This window comes from Pleurodeles waltl, chromosome 2_1 (assembly GCF_031143425.1).
Source record: "Pleurodeles waltl isolate 20211129_DDA chromosome 2_1, aPleWal1.hap1.20221129, whole genome shotgun sequence".
Classification (NCBI taxonomy): domain Eukaryota; kingdom Metazoa; phylum Chordata; class Amphibia; order Caudata; family Salamandridae; genus Pleurodeles; species Pleurodeles waltl.
Window position 1 is genome coordinate 98747937 of NC_090438.1, and position 23666 is coordinate 98771602.

General features: G+C 41.9%; 1 protein-coding gene across 5 annotated transcripts in view; it reads right to left on the reverse strand.

Moving 5' to 3' along the window:
• LOC138261623 (ligand of Numb protein X 2-like) overlaps positions 1 to 23666 on the reverse strand; it is a 141960-nt gene that overhangs the window by 18227 nt on the left and 100067 nt on the right. For all 5 annotated transcript variants that reach the window (XM_069210751.1, XM_069210770.1, XM_069210788.1 and 2 more), the window contains exons 5-7: positions 22800 to 23171; positions 8741 to 8926; positions 2295 to 2469 (exon numbers count right to left, since the gene is read on the reverse strand). In XM_069210751.1, the coding sequence (XP_069066852.1) occupies positions 2295 to 2469; positions 8741 to 8926; positions 22800 to 23171 (733 nt within the window). The remainder of the gene's footprint in view (positions 1 to 2294; positions 2470 to 8740; positions 8927 to 22799; positions 23172 to 23666) is intronic.

Consider the following 23666-nt stretch of genomic DNA (forward strand, 5'->3'; position numbering starts at 1 on the left):
GGCCAGTCAGGACAGCCCCTAAGGTGTCCTGAGCTGAGGTGACTCTAACTTTTAGAAATCCTCCATCTTGCAGATGGAGGATTCCCCCAATAGGGTTAGGATTGTGACCCCCTCCCCTTGGGAGGAGGCACAAAGAGGGTGCACCCACCCTCAGGGCTAGTAGCCATTGGCTACTAACCCCCCAGACCTAAACACGCCCTTAAATTTAGTATTTAAGGGCTACCCTGAACCCTAGAAAATCAGATTCCTGCAACTACAAGAAGAAGGACTGCCTAGCTGAAAACCCCTGCAGAGGAAGACCAGAAGACTACAACTGCCTTGGCTCCAGAAACTCACCGGCCTGTCTCCTGCCTTCCAAAGAACTCTGCTCCAGCGACGCCTTCCAAAAGGGACCAGCGACCTCGGAATCCTCTGAGGACTGCCCTGCTTCGACGACGACAAGAAACTCCCGAGGACAGCGGACCTGCTCCAAAAAGACTGCAACTTTGTTTCAAGAAGCAGCTTTAAAGAACCCTGCAAACTCCCCGCAAGAAGCGTGAGACTTGCAACACTGCACCCGGCGACCCCGACTCGGCTGGTGGAGAACCAACACCTCAGGGAGGACCCCCGGACTACTCTACGACTGTGAGTACCAAAACCTGTCCCCCCTGAGCCCCCACAGCACCGCCTGCAGAGGGAATCCCGAGGCTTCCCCTGACCGCGACTCTCTGAAACCTAAGTCCCGACACCTGGAAAAGACCCTGCACCTGCAGCCCCCAGGACCTGAAGGACCGGACTTTCACTGCAGAAGTGACCCCCAGGAGTCCCTCTCCCTTGCCCAAGTGGAGGTTTCCCTGAGGAAGCCCCCCCTTGCCTGCCTGCAGCGCTGAAGAGATCCCTTGATCTCTCATTGACTTACATTGCGAACCCGACGCTTGTTCTAACACTGCACCCGGCCGCCCCGCGCCGCTGAGGGTGAAATTTCCGTGTGGGCTTGTGTCCCCCCCGGTGCCCTACAAAACCCCCCTGGTCTGCCCTCCGAAGACGCGGGTACTTACCTGCTGGCAGACTGGAACCGGGGCACCCCCTTCACTCCATTGAAGCCTATGCGTTTTGGGCACCACTTTGAACTCTGCACCTGACCGGCCCTGAGCTGCTGGTGTGGTAACTTTGGGGTTGCTCTGAACCCCCAACGGTGGGCTACCTTGGACCAAGAACTGAACCCTATAAGTGTCTTACTTACCTGGTAAAACTAACAAAAACTTACCTCCCCCAGGAACTGTGAAAATTGCACTGTGTCCACTTTTGAAATAGCTATTTGTGAATAACTTGAAAAGTATACATGCAATTGAAATGATTCAAAGTTCCTAATGTACTTACCTGCAATACCTTTCAAACAAGATATTACATGTTAAATTTGAACCTGTGGTTCTTAAAATAAACTAAGAAAAGATATTTTTCTATAACAAAACCTATTGGCTGGATTTGTCTCTGAGTGTGTGTACCTCATTTATTGTCTTGTGTATGTACAACAAATGCTTAACACTACTCCTTGGATAAGCCTACTGCTCGACCACACTACCACAAAATAGAGCATTAGTATTATCTATTTTTACCACTATTTTACCTCTAAGGGGAACCCTTGGACTCTGTGCATGCTATTCCTTACTGTGAAATAGCACATACAGAGCCAACTTCCTACACGCTGTTAAAGCCAATTTTTTCCTTTTTAATTTACCAATTCGTGTGCACTCATTTTGGGATGCTAAATTATAAAAATATAAGAAGTGCATGAAAATGGATAATTTTAGAAAGGAGATGCCTGGCAGCAGACTGGAGCTGTTGGGAACTAAAAATAAGAAACAAAAACAAACATTTTAAAAAATGTGACCATGAGAGGTGGGGACAAGCAAAGTATGAGTTTGGAGGGGGTAGGAGCTACACAGAAAAGGCTGAGAGGACGTTTGACAGAAGTAGTAGCACACAGTGGAGAGCAAGAAAACTCATGTCGTCCCAAAGAGTGCTGAAACAAAAAAAATAATCAGTTCCCAGATTTACAACCAGGTCATCCAATCGCACCCATGGTAAAGAAGCTATGCTGCAAGGGATGGACAAACAGAAGAGGAAAGAAAGACAGGCTAAGAAGCAAGCAAATGCAATCAACAAGCCAACCAATGGTAAGCAATAGGCTGAACCGAATCCCAATTTAGGTATGGTTATTGTACACAATAGAAGAGCAAACAGCTGGGTGAGACATAAAAATGAGAATGCTATGTGTCAAGGGGACATTGTAATTATTAACTTATAATGATTACCTCGTTTGATCCTGCCATCTCGGAAAAGGCATCCAATGGGTTGTACACTAGATACGTAGATGGGAAGTTTGTTACGCCCATCTCTTCCTCCTCCAAGAGTTATTCCCAATGACTCTCGGGGCTCCTTCTTCATGACGACTGTCTTTTCGAGGCTTAAAGTTGTCGGAGGTAGATCCTATGGGATAAGAAGTGTGAAAACAAAGCTCAAATTACAAGGCATTAATTATCATCTTTCATCATCATTCCATAACGTCACATAACACTGATCTGAATGCAATAGATAGCAAAACACCTTTTTTCCTTTCTTTATATTAAGGTTTAAGCATTTATTTGTTGCTACATCTTGCAACAAAAAGTTAGCTAATGGCAATGCCATTTCAAACAGCAAATCAAAAGCTTAATGAATATATTTAAATCTAAATAAAATACTAGACAAAAAAAGAGCACATGGAAGTGTGGCAAGGGAACAATCTGTAATACCATCAATTCCTAGTATTAATTCTTTTTACACCAGTCCCAAGACAGAATCTCCAAAGTCATAAAACATATCTATTCTCTCATTACATCTAAAGTTTCTATGCAAGCTAGCCTTACGAGATTATGTAACATTTACAGGGCAATTATTATTAGTTTTGAGTTCTTTATGTTTACAAAATCTATACATTTGCTAATTTAGAGATCCCTTTATTTACCAGTAATGTTATGAAAGAATGGTTATCGTCCCTAGTTCCAGTTCAATTGTCTTTACAATATGGAGCCCACGAAAACAACCCTTCCCAAAAGTGTCAAATAAAAGAACTCATAAATGAGATCAATTACATTCCTTTTTTGAATGTCTTCAAAAATAGCCATTCTCTATTAAATGTAATTTTGGCATTTTTAGGGTCTCTTAACCTGTCTTATTTTGATACATGCACTCATAATTCAGTGATCCATTCCAATCTGCACTTCTCGCTATTTGCACTTTTTTCCTCCTAGTGAGATACAGGTTTGTTAAATCTGAAGATTCACTTTTTCAATTAACAAAGATTGATTTTACACTCCTTCATAAGTACGTCTGTTGAATCAAAGGTGTTATCAAAGTTTTTGTAAACTGCTCATATCTACCTAGCTGCAAGGGATGTAGATTCTGGCCTGATACTGTATCTTTAAACAACCTCTTCTACCATTTCACCATATTTGCTTTAAGGCAAAAATTCTAGATTTGTATCCGCTTTTCTACTCAGTTTTACTATGTATGTTAATTAAGGCAGAGTGGTAAAATCCACCTGCAAATCTAGCATACACTTTCTATTCTTAGTTTTCTTGTAAGCTACCACGTTGACCTTTAAATAAAAATGAGAAATTGTAAACTTTTTTTGTGACTTGACAAAATCTAGTCACAAATATTATAAAAAATAATTCAGGCTCTTGAAAGAGCCCTAATTCACTTCCACCTTTTCTGGTAAAGTACTAGAACTTATACAATTCTTCAGCATGAAAGCATAGTGACAGTTCTCAGTGACTGGGAAGCCACAACCTGAACTTCTAGTGGTAGTTTAAAAGCTTTGTGTTGGTACAATTGTTTTTCTTCTCTGGATATTAAAATGTTGAGAAAATTTGTGTATCTGATAAAACTGTGACAATGCAATAAATTGATATATTTTGAAAGACATCAGAAAACAGAAAGAACTGTAATTTTTAAATGTATGCACGTTAACTCAAATACCTAAAATGAACTTTCCTCTTCTTTCAATGTTTTGCATATATCCAGTATCTGAGCTCAGGGAATACCCCTGACTGTTATAAAGAGCAAGATTTAGACTCAAATGTGATTTGAATAATTAAAGGCGTTCACGTACTTAATTGTGTTCCTTTGTCTATACAGGTCTGGAAGCCCAGAACTAGTGAACTATTTAGTGAAGTATACAGTCATAGAGCTGTTTAATATTTAATAAGGAACCGTGGATTTCTACTACTTCCGAAAAAAGAGTAGGATTATGGCATTCAGAAAATCAGCCAAGTGTAAAATCTGGATTATAGTTTATCTCACATTAGACTATTACACATATGCTGAAATAGTCATGCAGCAGAACAAGGTAAATGATTGTGAATCAAGGTTTAAAGGTTAATGATCTTCATTTGATCACATGTAGTGAGCCATAAATGCTGCCACATGATTTAGCATCATATTTGAATGAATTTTTTGAAAACACGTAGGCTACCTTGAAATTCAATCTTCCTTAATTTTAAAGTTACTTCCCAGGAGACGTCTTGCAGCGAAAGGCCATTTTGCAAATAGTGCTATTGAGCTCATTCACCCTCTGCATGCCCCAAAATGATGACAGTCTTACTACATCCTAATTTTCAATGATTGTATGGCCTAACCAATGCATGATCATGTACATTTTAGTGTATGCAAGCGGACCAATGTCAGGATTGTCTATGCACAGACATCACTTTAAAGATGTAATAGTAGACCTTTGTTTACACGAAGGGCTTAAAGGCCACCTTTGATGCTCGTGTACGTCAAAATGCTGTACTCTTTTAAAAATGCAAGGAACAGATGTGGGGGAGGCACAGAAGTTGGAAAGCTAACGTGTAGTGAGCATTCATAAGTAAGAGGATTTCATTGATGTAGCCGAAGAATATATTTAGCCAGAAATGCTTATCTAATGGATTGAAAAATGAAGCAAGATGAGGTAAGTGATGAGTTATGAGGGCCCAAAATGATTAACTCAGTAGAGTACAAACATGTAGAAGTGGGTGAAGGAAGGAAAGAGGAGGAAGCAGGGAAAGGAAGCACGGCGGATACTCTGCATATTGGACAAAGTCTTACTTTACAAATGTCATAGGAATTTATTATTATAAAGCCTTAAAGCATAAATTCTCAATGCATAAAGAATTGGCATCACATGAGGCTTTAGGAACAAACAAGTTTGCATACCGACCTTTTACCATCTAGGTTCTATGCAAAAATGCAAATATACAAATGGGTAAGGCATGCAGCCAGACTTATGCAAGTAATATAATTTCAAGGATGAAGAAGTCACATATACACATGCTGGGACTGAGGCCGATTGTCAAACAGGTTTACCGCCTTACAAGCTTTTGTGCTTTAATTAAACATGCACTGGCAATTTCGAGGAATGCCTGTACTCCTTTTTCAGTTTTTTTGCAAACCTCTATGCCGGAATGCCAAGCTAAAAATCTGATTTGCTGTCAAAGATACTGTTACGTCCCAAAAAATACAATTTGTGGCATATCTCACAGATGTGGCCCTCTGTGCACAACGGCTCAACCACCCTATATAAGTGTTTTGTTAGAAATTATCACCTTAGCCCCACAACATGTTAGACTGTGATATAAGGATAGTAAAATATATGCTTCTGGGAACAGGATGTGTTTAGAAAGATGAAGAATAAGGATGAAGAGTATCTTAATCACCACAAAAGTTGAATGTTATTACCTTGCTGTCCTGCTTGCCCTCCCTTCAGAACTCAGGATACATTTTGTGGGGAGAGAAATGAGCATTTTGGAGAACCTGGCAACAAAAGCACTGCAAATGTTTGCCTGGGCAACAGCAATATCACCGCTGACATGTGTCAACGTATCAAAAAACATCTAGCTAGTATTGTCCGTAGCAGGCATGGTCATCATCCATCATGGGTGGCTTGCAAATTTCAAGCACATGCCTCTTGCTGGCAGTGGATGCTGCAGACTCTGGATTACCCTTAGTATGAATGGTGAACAGATTCAGATTTGTAGAGCACGCTATCACCCGGGAGGGTACCCTGGCACTGAGCAGGTGAGTGTAGTCATACCTAAGCCAGGTGGAACTACTAAAAAAGCCAGGTCTTCAGCTTCTTGCGGAATTCAAGAAGCGGGGAGGAGGCTCTCGTGCAGTGGCGGGTCATTCAATGTTTTAGAAGAGAAGTAGGAGAAACTTAGCTGTACAATCTGGTCTCTGAAACGTACAATAATTTTTTAGACTAAAGACTGTTGAGTTTGTTAATATTTCTGGCTACAATAACGTCCTGAAAAGAAACAGTTGCTTCCTGCCAACTACAGTTGTCCTCTATTACTAACTTATACAGAATGATATGCTTGAATTACTCTCCACTGTCCAGTGCCGAGATCCTCTGGAAAGTGCTAAATGTACATCTCTACCTAAACCACAACCATTAACACATTGGCATTTTACAGCATATTCACCTCATTGTTAAGTCTGCACTGCAACCAGTGAGGTGGAGAGGCCTGGAACTCCACTTCCCCTGAGGCCACCATATGTCAGATTTTTAAATGAAGCATAGGCTCATAAGGACTGAGGAGCGAGTTGCATATGAATCTATGAAAGATACCAATTACTGAGAAAAACTGTTTCAGGAAAGTAGCATTCTCCTATTGCATTAAATCTTCCATTGATTTACATGTGTGAATTGAGAAAAGCAATATAAAGAAATCAGGGGAATTGTAAATCGGGCATATCTTATGGAAATAGGTTCTTGAGGACTGTATGTCCCATTCTGGGCCCTGGCACAGACTGAGCTGGGGTAGCAATAGACAAACACTGAATCATCACGGGGAGACCAACAGTTATGGAGCAGATTAAGATTGTTGGCTCAGGGGGATGGAGTTTTCAGAATCTAAGCCTCTTTAAGGACCTGGGGCCTTTTGCCAGCAATGGCTTGAGCTGAAAAGGTGATGTGGCCACTAAAGTCTAAAACCCTTTATTCCGCAGCGAAAGAATACTGAAAAAACTTTCCAAAGCCTTAGCGGTGACTGTATGGTAGCTTCGAGGAGGTCCAGGTCTTTGTGATGTCCAATACCAGTGTGTACATCAGTGTCTGGGTCACCCATCAAAGGCCATGCTTGGCAGTAGGCATGGATCCACTATAAAATTGTCCATCCATGCAGTACCAGAATATGGATCAGATCCAGCACTTGAGCATGATTAGACCTGCAGATGAGCTTGTCATAAGGCCTGTGCAACCGCACTACAGTTTGTGATGCTGCAATGGATAGACAGGAGCTGCACCAGCGATGGTGGGAGCTTCATCACATTGGAGGCGGAAGGAACAGGATGGGGCCCTTAACCTTTGACTTCAGACTTAATTATTCAAGAAAGAGTGGGAGACGGATAGAATACAGCTGTGAGGCAAAACCTGAACTCTGATTAAAGGGGAGCTGGATGGAGCTATAACACTCCTTATCCTGCTCTGCTTGACCAATTGGGGCAGGACTGTCTCCCCAGCAGAGATAGACACCAGTGTTAATGAAAACTCCTAGGAGCTTTGTACAGTCATCGGAAAGATGAAAAAAAACTCCTGTTCTCTGAAAATCTGGATTGGCAGGGAGGAAAGTGAACAAGTGTACTCAGAGGTACAATAATGGTGGTTAGCCTAAAAGGTGGGATTTAGTGCATTCACTGCTTCTTGTGGCTCTTGTAATTTTGCAAGAGAATGAAGGTGTGCCCTAAATTGGAGGGATGCAGGTGTCCTCTGATTGTTCTAGAGAAGAAGACCATAATTTTCCATATGGAAAGTCACTTCCCTTCTCGACTATCCATGCTCTATAGTGGAGCGGAGGAGGAGGAGCCAAGAAAAGAATATGCCACATCAGGCTGGGATAACAGCAGATTCTGCCCACAGAAGAATCTAGGATGTACTTCAGAAGAGACATCTCCAGAGCCAGCAGAGGGAACTGAGACTTGGTCCTATGACCTAAACCCTGGGGATTAGACTAGCTCAACAGCATGAGTGACTGGCAATTTTCAAAGGTGAAATGCTGATGTGGGAATTCTGCACCTAGATGAGCAGCTAAGCTGGAGCTGATGGTGCAACAACCACCACAGCAGAAGGGAGTCTGGCTGCGAAAGAGCCGTCAGCGCCCCTTAGGTGAATCATGACAGCTATTCTGTGAAATATGCATATTTCCAGGCAATATCCAATCTGCATGCTCAGAAATAAAGATGGTGTCCTCCAGGTGAGAGGAAGGAGGACCCTAGGTAGAGTGGCTTGCAAAGGAGTACCAGACCATGCCTGGCAGGTGAGAACATGTATGCCCCCCCGACTACATCTGGATGTTTAAAAGTCAGTATCTGGGAATCCGTTCACCGTCAATCTGCTTGCAAGCCAGGCACTTCAGAAGAGACCTTATATTGATGGTAGTGCTCAGACTGGAATCATGCATTGGACTGCAGTTACACTATCAGGAGACACAGAGTTTTTGCAGGTCATCTGCTACTAACAGCTGGTGACAAGACCCACGAACAAGGCTTAAAGCCAATGTGTTGCGACTTAAACTTCACTAGATAGCAGGGTGACTCAAAGGTGAGAATGGAAACAAACCAGGATGTTAGGGTAGTTATGAATTTTTGACAAAGCAACAATTGAAAGACTAAAGCCGAAAACCGTGTAGAATAAAATTAAAACAAGTATACAGTTCCACCTAGCAGCAGACCTCACCTTCTGGTAAGCTGACCTCCGTTTATAGGTGTTCTGGTTTGGCCTCCTCCGCTGACGAACTGGGCTTCCTCCATTGCTGCTGCTGCTACTGCTGCCGTTGCTGGACATGCCACCATCTTCAGGAACATCAGCAACATGTGCACCAGCCTGCCTCATTACCACAAAGTTAACTCGTGCTTCACTGGACTGCAAGATTTGGAAACATAAACAAAGACTTTGTATGTGATTCCCATCATAGACTCTTCCATAGGATTCACTGCATATATTTTCTAAAACAGATCTACCCCATCATGCTACTCCCATAGACACTCTGTTGTTGACCGTTACAGACCTAGGTCTTACGTAAACCTTCATTTATCATGATAGATGTCGCTTACTGTCCGATTCCTACTGAATACCTCGCCAACTTCTCTGAGCAATCACACTTTTATTTTCCCTGTTGCATTCTTGACTGCAGCAAATTATCCCATATGTGTATATGGAGTCTAAACCCACGTAGGATAGCTAGGCAGTGGGAGGAGTATTTTGAACTGAAGAATTAGCAGAAGGCGGAGAGAACTTGTTTAAAGAACTATCAACATTAAAAACCTCAAGAAAATTAAGAACCAGCAAACAAACAAAATGTTACTTCCCAGAAAAGGGGTAGAAAATCCCACCATTCAGTTTGAAAGTAACTAAACTGCATTTAGGGGTGATGACACAAGGCTAAGAGATCATGTTCATAAGTCCACTGCAGGGATTAAGGGCCTTATTACGACCGTGATGGAGGGGTTTTCCTCCATTACAAATATGACAGCTATCCCGTCCACTGTATTATGATCCCATTATATTCAATGGAGATCGTAACCGGACGGACGGGATATCTGTCACAATTGTGATGGAGGAGACCCCTCCATCAAGGTTGTAATAAGGCCCTATATGTTTACCAGAAATACTTTAAAATTGTTTAAAGTGACATCTTTCCAGTTTTTGTTTTTATGAAATATTTCCCATTTCCACTTGCTGCTATAGGCATCTTTTAACTAGATGGGAAGTATGGAGAACAGGGTGACAGGGTAATTACCAAAACTTTTTGATCTTCACAAATGTAAAAGGGTACCATGGACTTTCCCAAAACCCTGGTCATTGACTAATACTAATTCAGCTAATGTGTAAGATAGTGGTGGCAAACTGGGCAACATTTCTGCTTTTCTACAAGATGCACATGTGAAGACTTTTGCAATCACCAGCTCTATTACTTAAAAAATACATTTTATATGCTGATCACCATCTACAATTTTAGTTATTCAGTGCACTGGGAAGGTAAGAAGAAATGTGTCAACTAAACAATGTGTGCGCTTAGTAACAGCCTCAGATACAAACAAGCTGTGGCAATGCCAATGGTCTGACTCATAAATGAAAGTGCCTTTGGTGTCACTTTTCTGTCGCTTACGGGTGTACACACTAAATACATCAGGCATGGATTGTCACTCATGCATTCCTTCATCAATCCTCTGACATTCTTTCATTCACCCTGTGGCACAACAAAGCACACACAAACTCAGTAACATATGCAAGATAAATTAAAAGAATATAAGTAAAAAAGAAGAAAACATGGTGCCTTCTGAACATGAGGGCGTATGTTTGCAATACTAAACCTAAACACAGAAGAGGGTGTCCATCTTGCACATATATTGTAAATGATCTATTGTTATTTTAAAGTTCAAGCGTGGCTGCCACATACAGAACAGACGTGTTTTCCATCTTGGAATGGTAAAACAATGATGCTGTATGGACAATAGTATGACATCATTTCCTGGTGTAGAGAAAGTGACCAAGTGGAAAGCGGTACACTGCAGTTAAAGTCATAGGCAGGCAAGCGAGTCATTGTCACTGCTTGGAGAGCTGCAGTATCCTCTTAAGAAACGTTAAAGAGAAGGAGCAAAGACATGAGAAGGGAACTATGCTGAAGCACACATTGTCTGGTGGATGTGTGCATGTAATCAGAAAATGCCATCATTCAGAGGGCAAAGGAGCCAAGGCTGATACAGGCTGAATCCTTACCCCATGCAGCCCACTGCCATGCAAAGAAGCAGAGTGTAAAGGACACTCAGACCAATGGCAGAATAAAGTGGGCCCAATGGCCCTCTTATATATCGATACAGATAGATACCGATGTATGTAATATTTAATGATTTGCATTATTCAAGATCCTGGCAGACACCTATGAAGAGATTCTAGCTAGAATCATTACAGTGCTCATTTTCTCCTCCTAGGTTTTGTCAAAGGCATAACCAACACCAAAACTATTCCCTACAAAGGTAATTTGAAATTTAGTGTCACAAAATACCTATTTTTATGATTTAATACCGAAAAATAACAATCCACCATTACATACCTGTTGTTTTTAATCTATGCTTTTGATAGTCAATGTGCCAAGTCTAGTGTGTTCATCATAACCTTTCATTATAAACAGATCAGACCTATGGCAACAAAAATATTTTTCCCAGTGAACCAATCATATCTATTATTAATGGCTTATCATCTTAATCCAACTGAGGCCTCCCGTACTGAGCATAAGCGTTCCCATAAGGCAACCATCAGGCATACGATTACACAGTACACACAATTACAGTTGACAAAGCAAAATGCTACCTTTTCTAAGAGGGAATAACAACGATTCTCACAGTGCAAATTTTCTACACAGAGGGTTTGTCAGCAGGAGCAACAGCACCAAAATGGTTGCCTACTATGGTACAGTGTAGGAATAAATGTAATAAAATACCTGCCTGTAGACTTTAATACAAAGTAATATTCTGATCATAAATGCCTATTGACTTTTACATATGCTTTTCACAATCTGTCAGGCCTACTGCCTTTATCATAACATTTCATTATAAAGAATCAAGTCTATACCCTTTATCACTGGCGTGTCACCATAAGCAACCCAGACCTACTGTGTTGGTTCTTAAGACTTCCTGCAAGGCAACCATCAGGTGCACTGTAATAAATGTACAAATATGTATAAAATAGCGATGTAAAAACAGTATACATTATTCCTAGTAATAGAGCCTAATAAGGATTACCGGAGTGCAAATTGTCTATCCTCATGGTTTGTTCAGGTAGGTCATCAGCACCTAAACCCTTGCCTACTACAGTAATCCTGGATGTTCCATGTAACAAAATACCTGCCTACAGGCTTTAGCACAGTGTAATAACCTGCCCTTGAAGGCAGTTTGTCTTTAACACATACATTTCACAATAGGCATATAATGTCTAATTGCTTTGTCAGAAGCTTTATTATAAATATATCACACCTAAGCAATCTCACATAACTTTTCCAGTGAACTGATAAGGCCTCTACCCTTTACTAAGGGCTTGACACTATTTACAACCCAGACCTACGTAAGTGCCATCAACCATACATTTATAAAATTACAAATATATACAAAATTACAACTGACAAAACAAACAGCCGCTCTAAACTAGGCTTAATATGATTCCTATAATTTGAAATTCTACTTCCAAGGTTTTTCAGAGTGGGTGACCAACACCATTATGCCAATGGTGTAACAAAACTTGAGGGCCCCCCAGCAAAGTACATGGAGGGTGCCCCGACCGAGTCAAGAGCTCCCAAGAGCCTGCCACCTGTGCACAGCATACTCTGTTGAAGCTCCCCCCGCAGCACAGGTGTGCAGGGACTATTGTTATGCCAGTGCATTACACTTCACTACAATAGTTATCTATGAGATTACACGTAATCAAACACTCAGACACTTTTCTATGGCCTGTCACACAGTATGATGATAGTACAAGTTACTTACCTTCGGTAACGATATATGCGGTAGAGACATATTCTAGTTGCAGATTCCTTAACTTAGAGCAGATACCCAAGCAATGCCATCCTCGGAGGTGGGCTGCGAACCAAGATCATACTAGAAAGTCCTGCAGGACTGAACGACCAAAGTAGCCGTCCCTACGGACCCGACTGTCCAGGCAGTAATGTTTAGTAAACGTGGGCAAGGATGCCCATGTAGCTGCCTGGCAGATATCCAGGATAGGAACTCTGAGTGCTAACGCTGTTGAAGCAGCAGTTGCTCTGGTGGAATGAGCGTGCATCCCTCGGGCGAGGGGGTTCCTTCTTTGCTAAAGCTTAGCACATTTTGATGCAAAGAAGTACCCATTTTGAGATGGTAAGACTTTACACCGCCTTCCCTTTCGCACCCACATATCCAACAAAGAGTTAATCGTGCACCTCAAAATCTTTAGTATGACAGAGAGAACGCCAACGCTCTTTTTGGATCCAGGCGGTGGAGACTCTCCTCATGAGAAGGATGTGGAGGTGTGTAAAAAGTAGGCAAAGTGATGGACTGGCCTACATGAAAAGGTGTAACGACTTTGGGAAGGAAGGAAGCCTTAGTGCATAACACTACTTTGTCAGGGTGCACAGACAAAAATGGAGGCTTAGAAAATAGAGCCTGAAGCTCACTCACTCTGCGAGCAGAAGTGATTGCAATAAGAAAATCAGTTTTGAAAGTAAGGTGCTGTAACGGACAATTGTGCATCAGCTCAAAGGGAGTACACATTAAGTAAAGTAAGGACAATATTGAGATCCCACTGAGGCATGATAAACTGAGTGGGAAGAAACAAATGGGTGAGGTCCTTAAGAAATCTACCAACAATAGGAGACTTAAAGAGTGACAGCTGATCAGACAACCTAAGAAAGGCAGAGTTAACCAATAAATAGCCTTTAAGGGTGCCCAAAGCAGAGCCCTGATTGGCCAAAGAAAGAATGATCAAAAGAACCTCAGAAAGAGGAGGAGAGAGGGGGAATCAACAGATTTGTTGTTACACCATGCCACAAATTTATGCAAATGACAGGCATATACCGGTTTGGTGGAGGGATGCCTGGCTGCCAAGATTACATCACAGACTTCGGGTGGAAGGTCAAAAGCCATCAACTGCCACCGCTCAATCTCCACGCATGAAGGCGGAGATTGGACCGGTTCGGGTGGAGAACCTTCCTCTGCTGCTGCGATAGAAGATCCTCCTATGTTCACAAAATGCATTTAAAGTACACCTTGAATAATAGGCAATACAAAAATGTGTTCCAATTATTGTGGAGCTCTGATCATTTACCAAACTCTTTCAATAACATTATTGAACTCTGCTTCCCTGAGTTTTCATCTTTAAAGTAAATCAGAATGTTGTTTCCACACAAGGAGATGATATGGTCACTGCCTACAATAACAATACCTAAATCTCTCCTCTGTCTCTGAATCTAATAGCCAGCAGCTCCATAACCAATGCAAAGGTTAGGGGGAAGGAGGAAATAGTTCTTCCCTGTTAAATAATTCTCAACACATGGAAGGCATCTAATATTGTTACTGCCATTTTCATCCTTGCCATGGGTGGGAAGAGAGTAACCGGCTCTACCACAACATTAAATCACCCATGCCAAATTTCCTAAGCACTTCAATAAAACACTTCCATCTGACGTAACTGAAAGCGGTCGCCAGGCCAACAGAGAGCACCGCTGGCTGTAAGTTAGCTTCCAGTGCAGAGTCCATGACCTATGTGATGGATTACAACCTGGTGTAAACCCATTTTTGCCAGAGTGGATCAGCCTCAGTAGCACCTATTGGAACTGATAAGCCAACATCTTACTAACTATTTTATAATCAATGTTTAACACTGACTGTGGCCCAAACCCCCTCTGTCTAGTGCACACTGGGCAGATTTAGGCATCAGGATAATCAGTGCCTCACTGGTTACACCTGGCATGGTATCATTCCCAAGCTTCAGTTTGTACTCTGTCAAATGTCTTGGTGACAGCTTAGTAACATAAGTTTTATGAAATTAAGCAGGAAGGCCGGGAGTGCCGAGGATTTCCCAGACATTGTGATAGCAGGGTTATTGGTCCATCCAAATTTTCCTTTTGCCCAGGGGTGAGACTTGCACGTTTTGGGTGTTCAAGATACTCCTTTTAATTCTTTACATCTACAGCCTACGGCACTGAACAAAAGTCCTTATAGTAATTATAAAATATTCTACTAGTTTTGCTGTGGGCCTTATACTGTCCTTCAGTTCTGCAATAGTTGCTCTTGTGTTCTGACTCAATAATCCAGGCAAGTAATCCCCCACACTTCTCACCCGTGCCATGTTTTACTGTCATGGGATTTTCTACAGTCATGGCATCTGAGACAATGCATTAGCTAAGTATGTTTCTCTCTGGTCCCTGTTGTTGACGGATTTATTAAAAAGCAGTTTTGGTTCTAGTTTCCATATCCTATTGTGAATTTCATTGAGGCACACCTCAAACGACTTACGGACCCTTATACGTTGTTCTCATGCAGCACCCCTGTTTCACAGTTTGACACCTCCCATGCTGCCAATGCACTTGAAGCTGCACCCTCATATTTCTTAAAGTACAGATCTACCACTTCTCCTATCTAGTTCTTGAAATACAGGGTCCTCAAGTGCAGTTACTTGCAGCCTCCGGGGGACACGGCCATTCTGTTACATCCACTGTGCATATGGAATAGTACCAGTTTGAGGACAGAGTATGTCCGACCCCCAAAATCTGCCTTTACTACTTTGGTAAAGACATTGTTTGTGCAACAGAGTTAGTCCATCTTAACATGTAAAGCATTTGCAGTGGAGTAACGCGAGTATTCCAGTGCTTTAGTATGTAATGTGCAGCATATATCCTCTAGTGTCCACTCAATGCACTGGCTACCCTCAATGTGGCCGATGCAGTTAATGGGAGTGTGATCTGTCCTCAAATCTTTCAATCCAATATAGCAACCTCCCATCACCATTGCGACTCTCAAACTCTGTTAACCCAGATGTAAGGCATTTATAAAAGGATGTTTGCTCCAAATTAGGGGTGTAAAGGTTCACGAGTAAGGTGTCTTCACCACTGAGCCTATCTCAAAATATTACATATCAACCCCCTTTATCTTTTATGTCTTTAACCATTTTAAAGGGGACTCCAGGTTTGACCTTCTCTTCAGTCTGAGACCCTCTTGGGCTGTTAAATGCATCTCCTGCAAAAAGGCAATATTAATATCTAGTCCTCTAAGATACGCATTTGCTTGAGGCAGAAGAATAAGCCCCGGCCCTCAAAAATAAGTGCCAGTGCTCAACACCGGAAACACCAAGCACAAATTAAGCACTGGTTTGGCTGCTCTTTATGTATCAATCCACTCACACATGCACAGATGATGGGCCATCCCTTCGTATTACTGTTTTAGGTTTCTTATGCTAACAAGGCCATCGATTACTGTGAAAAGCAATGTGTGTATTGGGGAAGGGGGCAGTTCAGTGCCTTATTTCATAGTACTGTTTGACTCTAGTTCCTGGTGAGATGTGTTCTCATCTGGTAGTTCCTTCATCTTAGTGCAGGAGGCAAGCAACTTCCTCTTCCTCCTTTTATTATACATCTTCCCTTTCTTGTTGCACTTAGAGTGGAGTGGGGCGTCCACTGCAATCTCGTGCTGCGATCCTGAACTTTCTGCCCTAATAACATGCTTCCTATCTTGGATCTGGTGGCTCTGTCATCTCTGTGGCTCCACTTCTCCACCCAGTCACTTGCTTCTCTTGCATCTTCAAAAAAACAGTAATCATTACTCACTATAACTTTCAGTCTCACTTGGAACAGGAGTGCATATTTCACTCCGATCTCTCAGAGTTGCCTCAACTCCTATAAACATTGATCTCTGATGCTGGACTGCCAGCCAATAACCCCGGAAGGATCAGGACTTTTATATTATCCACAAATAGTGGCCAGCTTTCCTCACTCACTGTAGCACCACATTTCTGCCCCTATAGTTAACTTAATCACTAATTTCCTAGGAGGTGCCTAGGGCTGAAGCAGTCTGGCTTGATCTCAGTGGGCTCCCTCAACCACAAACAGGTGTGGTAAGGCTTAGGGCGCCACTTTCTTCTGAAACCATTCTTGTATATACTTTACCACATCTTCTCCCTCTGCTCGTCCTGAAAGCCCCATTATCCTCACATTATTACATGAGGATATTCCCTTACAGTCACCGGCTCCTCCTTTTAGGGATTAAACTCTGTCCATGAGTACCTGCACATGTTGCAAATCATCTGTTTAGGTGCCATCTCATTGAACCTATTCTAAGTCTGCTTCACTTTCTAATTAATTCTGGTCATCTCTGAGGAGTCCCACATCCACCACCACATTTAATTTCGGCTCTAGTGTTTCCTTAGTACCTTCATTCACTTGCATGATCCCATCCAGCTTCGAATTTACACCATAAACACATTCAACTAGCTCATATCATGAATATTACAACTGCTGTAAATGTTCCCTTTAATTTGCTGTAATACTTGTGCATCTTTTTTCTTTCTTAGTGACTTGTACATGGCTTACCCTTTCAGCTAACAGCATCTTCTGGCTGCCAGTTGCTATACACACAGATATTTATGGTTTGCCCTGGATCTAAATCTCAATCTTCTGAGTGCCAATCATCAGGTGCATGGGTGACATTTCTGAAGTACACAGGATTGTTTTATCCAGGCAATAATGATGCTATGCTGCCTAACTTGAGCAAATGTAAATCCTCTCATGTTTCTCTTTATCACCTGCATGTTTAAATGCTGATTCTTGCCAAGGAGTGTGTTATTTGGGATCTGACAGTTTGAAAGAAGGCTCTACGCGACAGAGGTTTTTATCTGCTCTTCTCAGCTCACTTATTTAGGAAGTGTTTGGAAAATAAGAATGCCCATTTTGGCATTAGACGTGAATTGAATATTTTTTGGGATTTTAAACCAACTTCCACTGTCTCTAGCATCATAGTCTTGTGAGGCAGTCAACTGAGGAGAGTGTCCTCCCACAGTCTCCCACTTTATACACGTCCTTGTGACAGCAGGCAAACAGCAAGCACCCAGCTAGAATACCGCTGCTGGTCTTCCGCACGCAAAAATGGTGATGCAACCACGAGTCCCAAAGGGAAGTGTCAAGGAAGTATCTCACCATCATCCTGCCTGGACATCGAGTCTGTATGTCGGTGCTTCAGCCCACCACTCAGCTGCCGCACTGATTCTCGGGAGTGACAAAGCCAAGACATACGGGTGAGCAGTGCAGATTACAACAGTAGGTATGCTGGTGTCAGGTGTACTGATGTGCACTTGTCACCCACGCAGAATCCAGACACCCCGAGATAGCATCTGGTAGGCCTTCCTAACTTCACTTTAAAGTTAATGTGGCGGTGGCTAGGCCAGGGTCAGAACTATGGTTTTCTCCAAACACACCTATCATTTAGGCAGCAGTGGTTGGCCAAAGGAGGGGGGAAGCTCAGCTCTGTGCACCAGTGTTCTCAGGTCAGGTAGGAGGAAGGCCATACAGGCTGTGCAGTGGCCACCACTTGGGATACAGCTTTGCTTTATCTTCAGGGTCAGCTCCCTTACATTCTGACACCATGAAATGTGACATCTAATGGGCCCAGCATAAACTTGAAAAGGGGGGACCCTATAACCCTATCCTGCCCAGGGCCAACCAATAATCATAAACACAAAAGAACGGCAGGTAGGGACAAATCAACTGAATAATTAAAGAAAACAGTGCTTAATTCTGGTTCTTTTGGGTTAATTTCTTTCCCTTGTTTATTTCAATTATTCTAAAAAAAGGGGGATCAGCTATGGTTGTTCAGTAAACCTTGAATCACCACATTAATACAAACATACATGATATATACATAAAAAATATACAAAACAACACTCACAATTATGACAAAATGATTAAATCTCTGAAAATTGACGGTATAAAAAGCGGAGGAGGGTTATGCCCCACATATTTTCATTGTGGTCACTATCATGAAATTAAAGTTGTAATCCACTAACAGTGCTATGGATGTGGGCTTTTACTGCACTTAGCTGTCACAAACCTGTATATTTCTTTTCACAGGTATTGTATGGTGCATATCAAGTCTCTTAATTATAGTATATTACTTAACAAGCCCACAAACTTGCAAGGGATATGTCAACGCGTTTCGGCCTCATTAGTCAGGGCCTCATCAGGACTGGAGAAGGGCAATACCATCTCTATAAAAATCAACAACAAACATAAATTTGTACCATTCATGTGGTGTTATAATAGTGAGTTTATCAGTAAAGTATGAGCCAGTGTCATCAAAAAACATGTGTGTCCCATCTTCCATTGTTTCACTTCACTGGCACCACTATGTGGAGGGGTGATGTCAATTACTGCAATTATCAGTGTGCCAAAACTATTTATACAATATCAAGCATGTTTTCTGTTGTAAATAAACATGCATTAATCACAAGTCGACCACCAACCATAACTAAAGCACTTATTAGATACCTTGATTCATTTGAAAAAGAGCTGCTTGAAGTTAGCCTCATTTACTTCTGCAAAGCCGTTTTATGCCAGAGTTAATAAACTGGCCATGGGTAAAACACTCGGCGCCGGGAGGAAAACCTCAGTCTAAAAGACAAACACGGAAGCTCTTAACTATGCGTATAGAACCGCTTCAGTTCATATGCCTGTAATGACATAGCACCCAAAACTTACTGCGAAAAAGTAACCGCATGTGTGTATCCAAATCTTGACGACCAGGAGAAACTTGCTTGTTCTCCGCGTCTGTTTTGTGGCAACAACGCGTACCCAGACGCGCACGGAAGTGTTACACCGGACGTTCTTGCCCAGCAGCAGGCTGAGTGGACAGAAGTCAAAACTGTATGCGGCTGTGAGGCTTAGATGGTTGACCGAAACACCCAGCTCAACTTATTTCCCTCGTATTGTATGTCAATTTTGAGTTTTTGCAGTGATGTAGGATAAACGACCAAATGTGTCTCTGTGACCTGAGAAACGTGGCACTTGTCAGGACTGTGTTCTATACCGAGCCCATGAGAGAAAACAAAGAACCTGATGAAGGGTTATTACAAGCACAATGCAAAAAAGAGAAATGCTAGGTAAGGATGCACGCTGTTCTTAGCTTGTCCAGTGCACTGAAGAACTCAGGAGTAAAAGACATGCAAAATCTATCACTTGCATCAGGAAGGTTGTGGATGGTACAGAGCCAACAGGATTGTAAGGATTGGTCGTTTCTGAGCCTCTGTTGCAGGATTCACATCTAGGAACTGATGGCTGTACTTGGGCCACAAGGATGCACCATCATGCTGCAATGAAAGAGAATCTGCCAGAGAGCAAGGGCCCACGCCCCACCTTTTGCCGAAACACTTCCTTTTCCTGTGCCTTTTTAACAGAGCAGGCCCATGCACTCTTAAAACTACAGGCCACTTAGACTTCGTCATTAGGGAGCGCATTTAATACAAGGACATTAAATCCTAACGGGGGCCTTAGTAAATAAAGGATGGACGTTTTTTGCAGGGAAAAGAGACATAGTAAATATATAGTTTCAAACAACAAAAATAGATCCTTTAAATTCCGGAAGGTCATGAACAAAACAAAACCTCCCATCAACCTCAACACCCTACCTTATATCTTCCCTACATCATACAATAGTGTAACTAATAACTAAACATACACTAAATTCAACCCTAAGTGTCCCCTAAACCCATCCCTAGCCCATGCATTTTCCCACAAATTTATTAACATTTTCGCATAATTTTGCAGTCCAATTTTCTACTTTTCTACTTTCTTGCCATTCTACCCTTTTATGTTTTTATTTGCTTCAAACCATCAAGAAGCTTTTCTGAAGAGTCGAACTGCCCTGCAAGTTAGCTGCTGCATTGCCATACTAATGCCCAAGTATTTAATACTCTGGCAGCTACGCCACCTTAATAAGCATGCCTAGAGCAACTAATATTGCTGACTTTGTTCCCAAGAAGATACTAACATTTCACAAGAGGCTGAAGGAAGACTCATAATTGGGAACCTTTCCAAATAAAGCATAAAAATATAATACAAAACAGTCATTCTTTAAAAATGTAAACAACCAATCGTTTTTGCAAACCATAGAAACGCCTAATCCTTTATCCTATTCACATGATCATATGCCAGCGATCTTCATAAAGTCACTTGCTCAGAAATTCCATCCACTAATTTGCAAAATCCTCAATTCTTCTTTTGAAGAGGGAACGCTCACTTTGTCACTAAAAAGCAGGCCACAACCCTACTGAAAAAAAGATAATTCAAATACCATGAATACTAAATCGGGAGATGGGTCCCAGCACTCTGCCTTCCTGGGTAAAATGTTTGAAAATGCAGGCAATTTACAAGTCCTGCTGCCTTGTCAATAATAAGATGCTGAACCTCTAATACAGCACAGACACAGCAACCCTCTAACTAGCGAATGAGAGACTATTTACAATGGACTAAGGCGACTCGTCTTAGCCCTACTTGACAAGTCACCAGCATTTCACCTAAATGATCACAAGACACATTATTATCCTATCAAGCAGGATAGTGATAGGAGATTATTAGGCTGGTTTTAATCTTCCCCTGACAACAGCACAATTTCTTAAACTGGAGTCATTCAAATCGCCTGCCTTACCTATAAAACGAGGAGTACCACAAGGCTCAATCTCAATCCCTTTTCTGTTCAACCTTCACATTAATGCACTTGGTTAAATTCTCCAAAGGAAAGGAACAATAATCAATACGCAAACAATACCAAGCAAAATCCTGTATAGATAACCGTGGCAATCTTCCTGAACAATCTAATCAATGGGATGAGATCATTCACCCTGGAACTGAGCCAGTCAAAAATGGAATCCCAACTTCTGCGCTCTAAACAATCACCACCGGTGACACAAAACTGGCTATAACAAAGGTCAATCCTAGGCATGTCATTCTCACTTGTAGCTTTTACTAAGTCACTTATCCTCGTTACTGACCACAGTTTATTATGCTGCACCATTTCTTTAAGCAGGTGAAGATAGTCTCCTTCCAACTGTTTCTATTCAGAAGACTCAAACGTTCTATTCTGCTCCTTGATGTCAGGTAATCTGTTTGGGCCACTGTCCTCTCGCATCTTGACATTAGCCAGGTCCTAATAGCCAGCCTCCCCAACTATGGAATGATCCCTCTTACAACCATTCTACAGGCACCAGAGTTTTTAAAAGGAGCAAGGAAGACATTTACTTGCTTCCCCTTAAGGACAGGATCAACTTCACAATGGTGTGCATTCACAAATAGCTGTATCTGGAAAACAAACCTTGTGTGACAGGAGGAAGAGAGGATGTGGGGGTGGGTGACTGGAGCACGTGCTTTCCATAAGTCCAAAACTTTGAATAAAGCTTTCTCCTATCTAGCACCAAGAAACTGGAATTACCTAGACAAAGAACCTAAAATCAAAATTTACCAAGACTTCAAAACTCAATTTTCTAGAATGCACCTGGACCAATTATGTCTTTGTTTCATTCTCTATATCCCAAAAACTATTATTTGAGTTATGTTTCTCCCTTGCTAAATGTAAAGCACTCAAACTCCTGTGGCTGGACCTGCCCAATCCCAATGATGGCATGGAATCAGTCAGCCAAGAAGCTGATGGATTTAAAACTGTGAGAGTAATTCAAGGAACTTCGTGAGTAATGGGAGGGGGGGAGCGGGGGGAACACCACAAATTAAAGAACAAAAAATAACTTTCAAGTATTGGTCTGAAGCAAATGCACCAAGTTGATGTATGAGAGAGATAAAGGAGTAATATCATATTTCGTTAAATCTCGAATCATTCCTTTTTTTTTAAAGCCTCTATGTGACACACAGTATTTTATCTTTAGAGTCTTTAAAATAGTTACTGTTTGATAGAAGGAAGGAAAATACATGAGAGTTGTGTCAATGAATATCTCTGACACTATGTTGCTCCAAAATGTTGATGATTTGCATTATACATACTTTACTTATCTGTTAATGCAGGTTAATTCTGTAAGCAGGTGTTGACCCCTGAGTAGGTGTTGTGAACCCCCAGGGGGTCCCCAGACCACTGGTTAAGAACTGCTGTCATACACAATAACACTGCCAAAACATTCTCACTTGTATTCAGTAGTGGTCTAGTTCATTTATTTTTGTTTTGCTTTTATACAAAAGCTCAATAAAAGTTACAGAATTTTTTTTTTAAAAAGTTCTTACCTGAATGATGTGGGCGGCAATCTCAGGGGTCCCCTGCCTCAAGTCCTGCCCATTAATTGAAAGCACCTTATCATTATATCGCAGTTTGTCATCTTTGGCAGCCAAGCCACCATCCAACAGGTCGAGGATAAAAATGCCTGCCTCATCGGTCTTTCTGATCAGTTTAATGCCCAGAGGTTCTGATCGATCTCTCTTCATGAGTGTGACATGGATGACCTTGCAGGGGTTAGGGGTGCTGCTGGCATCCGGCCTGGGGGTTCTGTTGGAAAAGCCCTTCTCCTGCAAGACGGTGAGGAGGAGCACCGAACATGGATTCCTCAGCAGGGAAATTGCATGACTGTGAGAGACGTTGCTGATGTTCACACCATTCACCTGGACAAAAAAAAAACAAGAACGTATGGTCAGTTGTTACAACTTGCATGTGGTGCTTTTGACTTGTTTCCATAGACGTATGGAGAGTTGTCTGTTCTGCAACCTAGTCTGACGACATAATGATGGGTTCCACACATCTGACCCATCTCTGATGTGATTCTGATATAGTTGATTTTTCTGAATCTGCTATGATCTCCCCATATTGAAGGGCACATCTGGAAAGATTGCCTGGGACCCAAATGGAGAATGCTTACTGCACTCGTCTTCGGATAAAAGGAAATCAGGCAGGTGTCTCTCACTCTTCTCCACAATGAGTCAGGGCCATCTAGTCAGGAGTGTTAAGAGTCTGCATGGGGTTATTAGTAGAGGGGTGAACCCTCCCTACCCTGAAAGCAGTAGGCACACACAGCTGTTAGTGTTTTATAATAGGTTATTAATTATGTACAATCAGCATACAAACCTTGTGTATCATAAGAACAGAAGCTATACGAATAT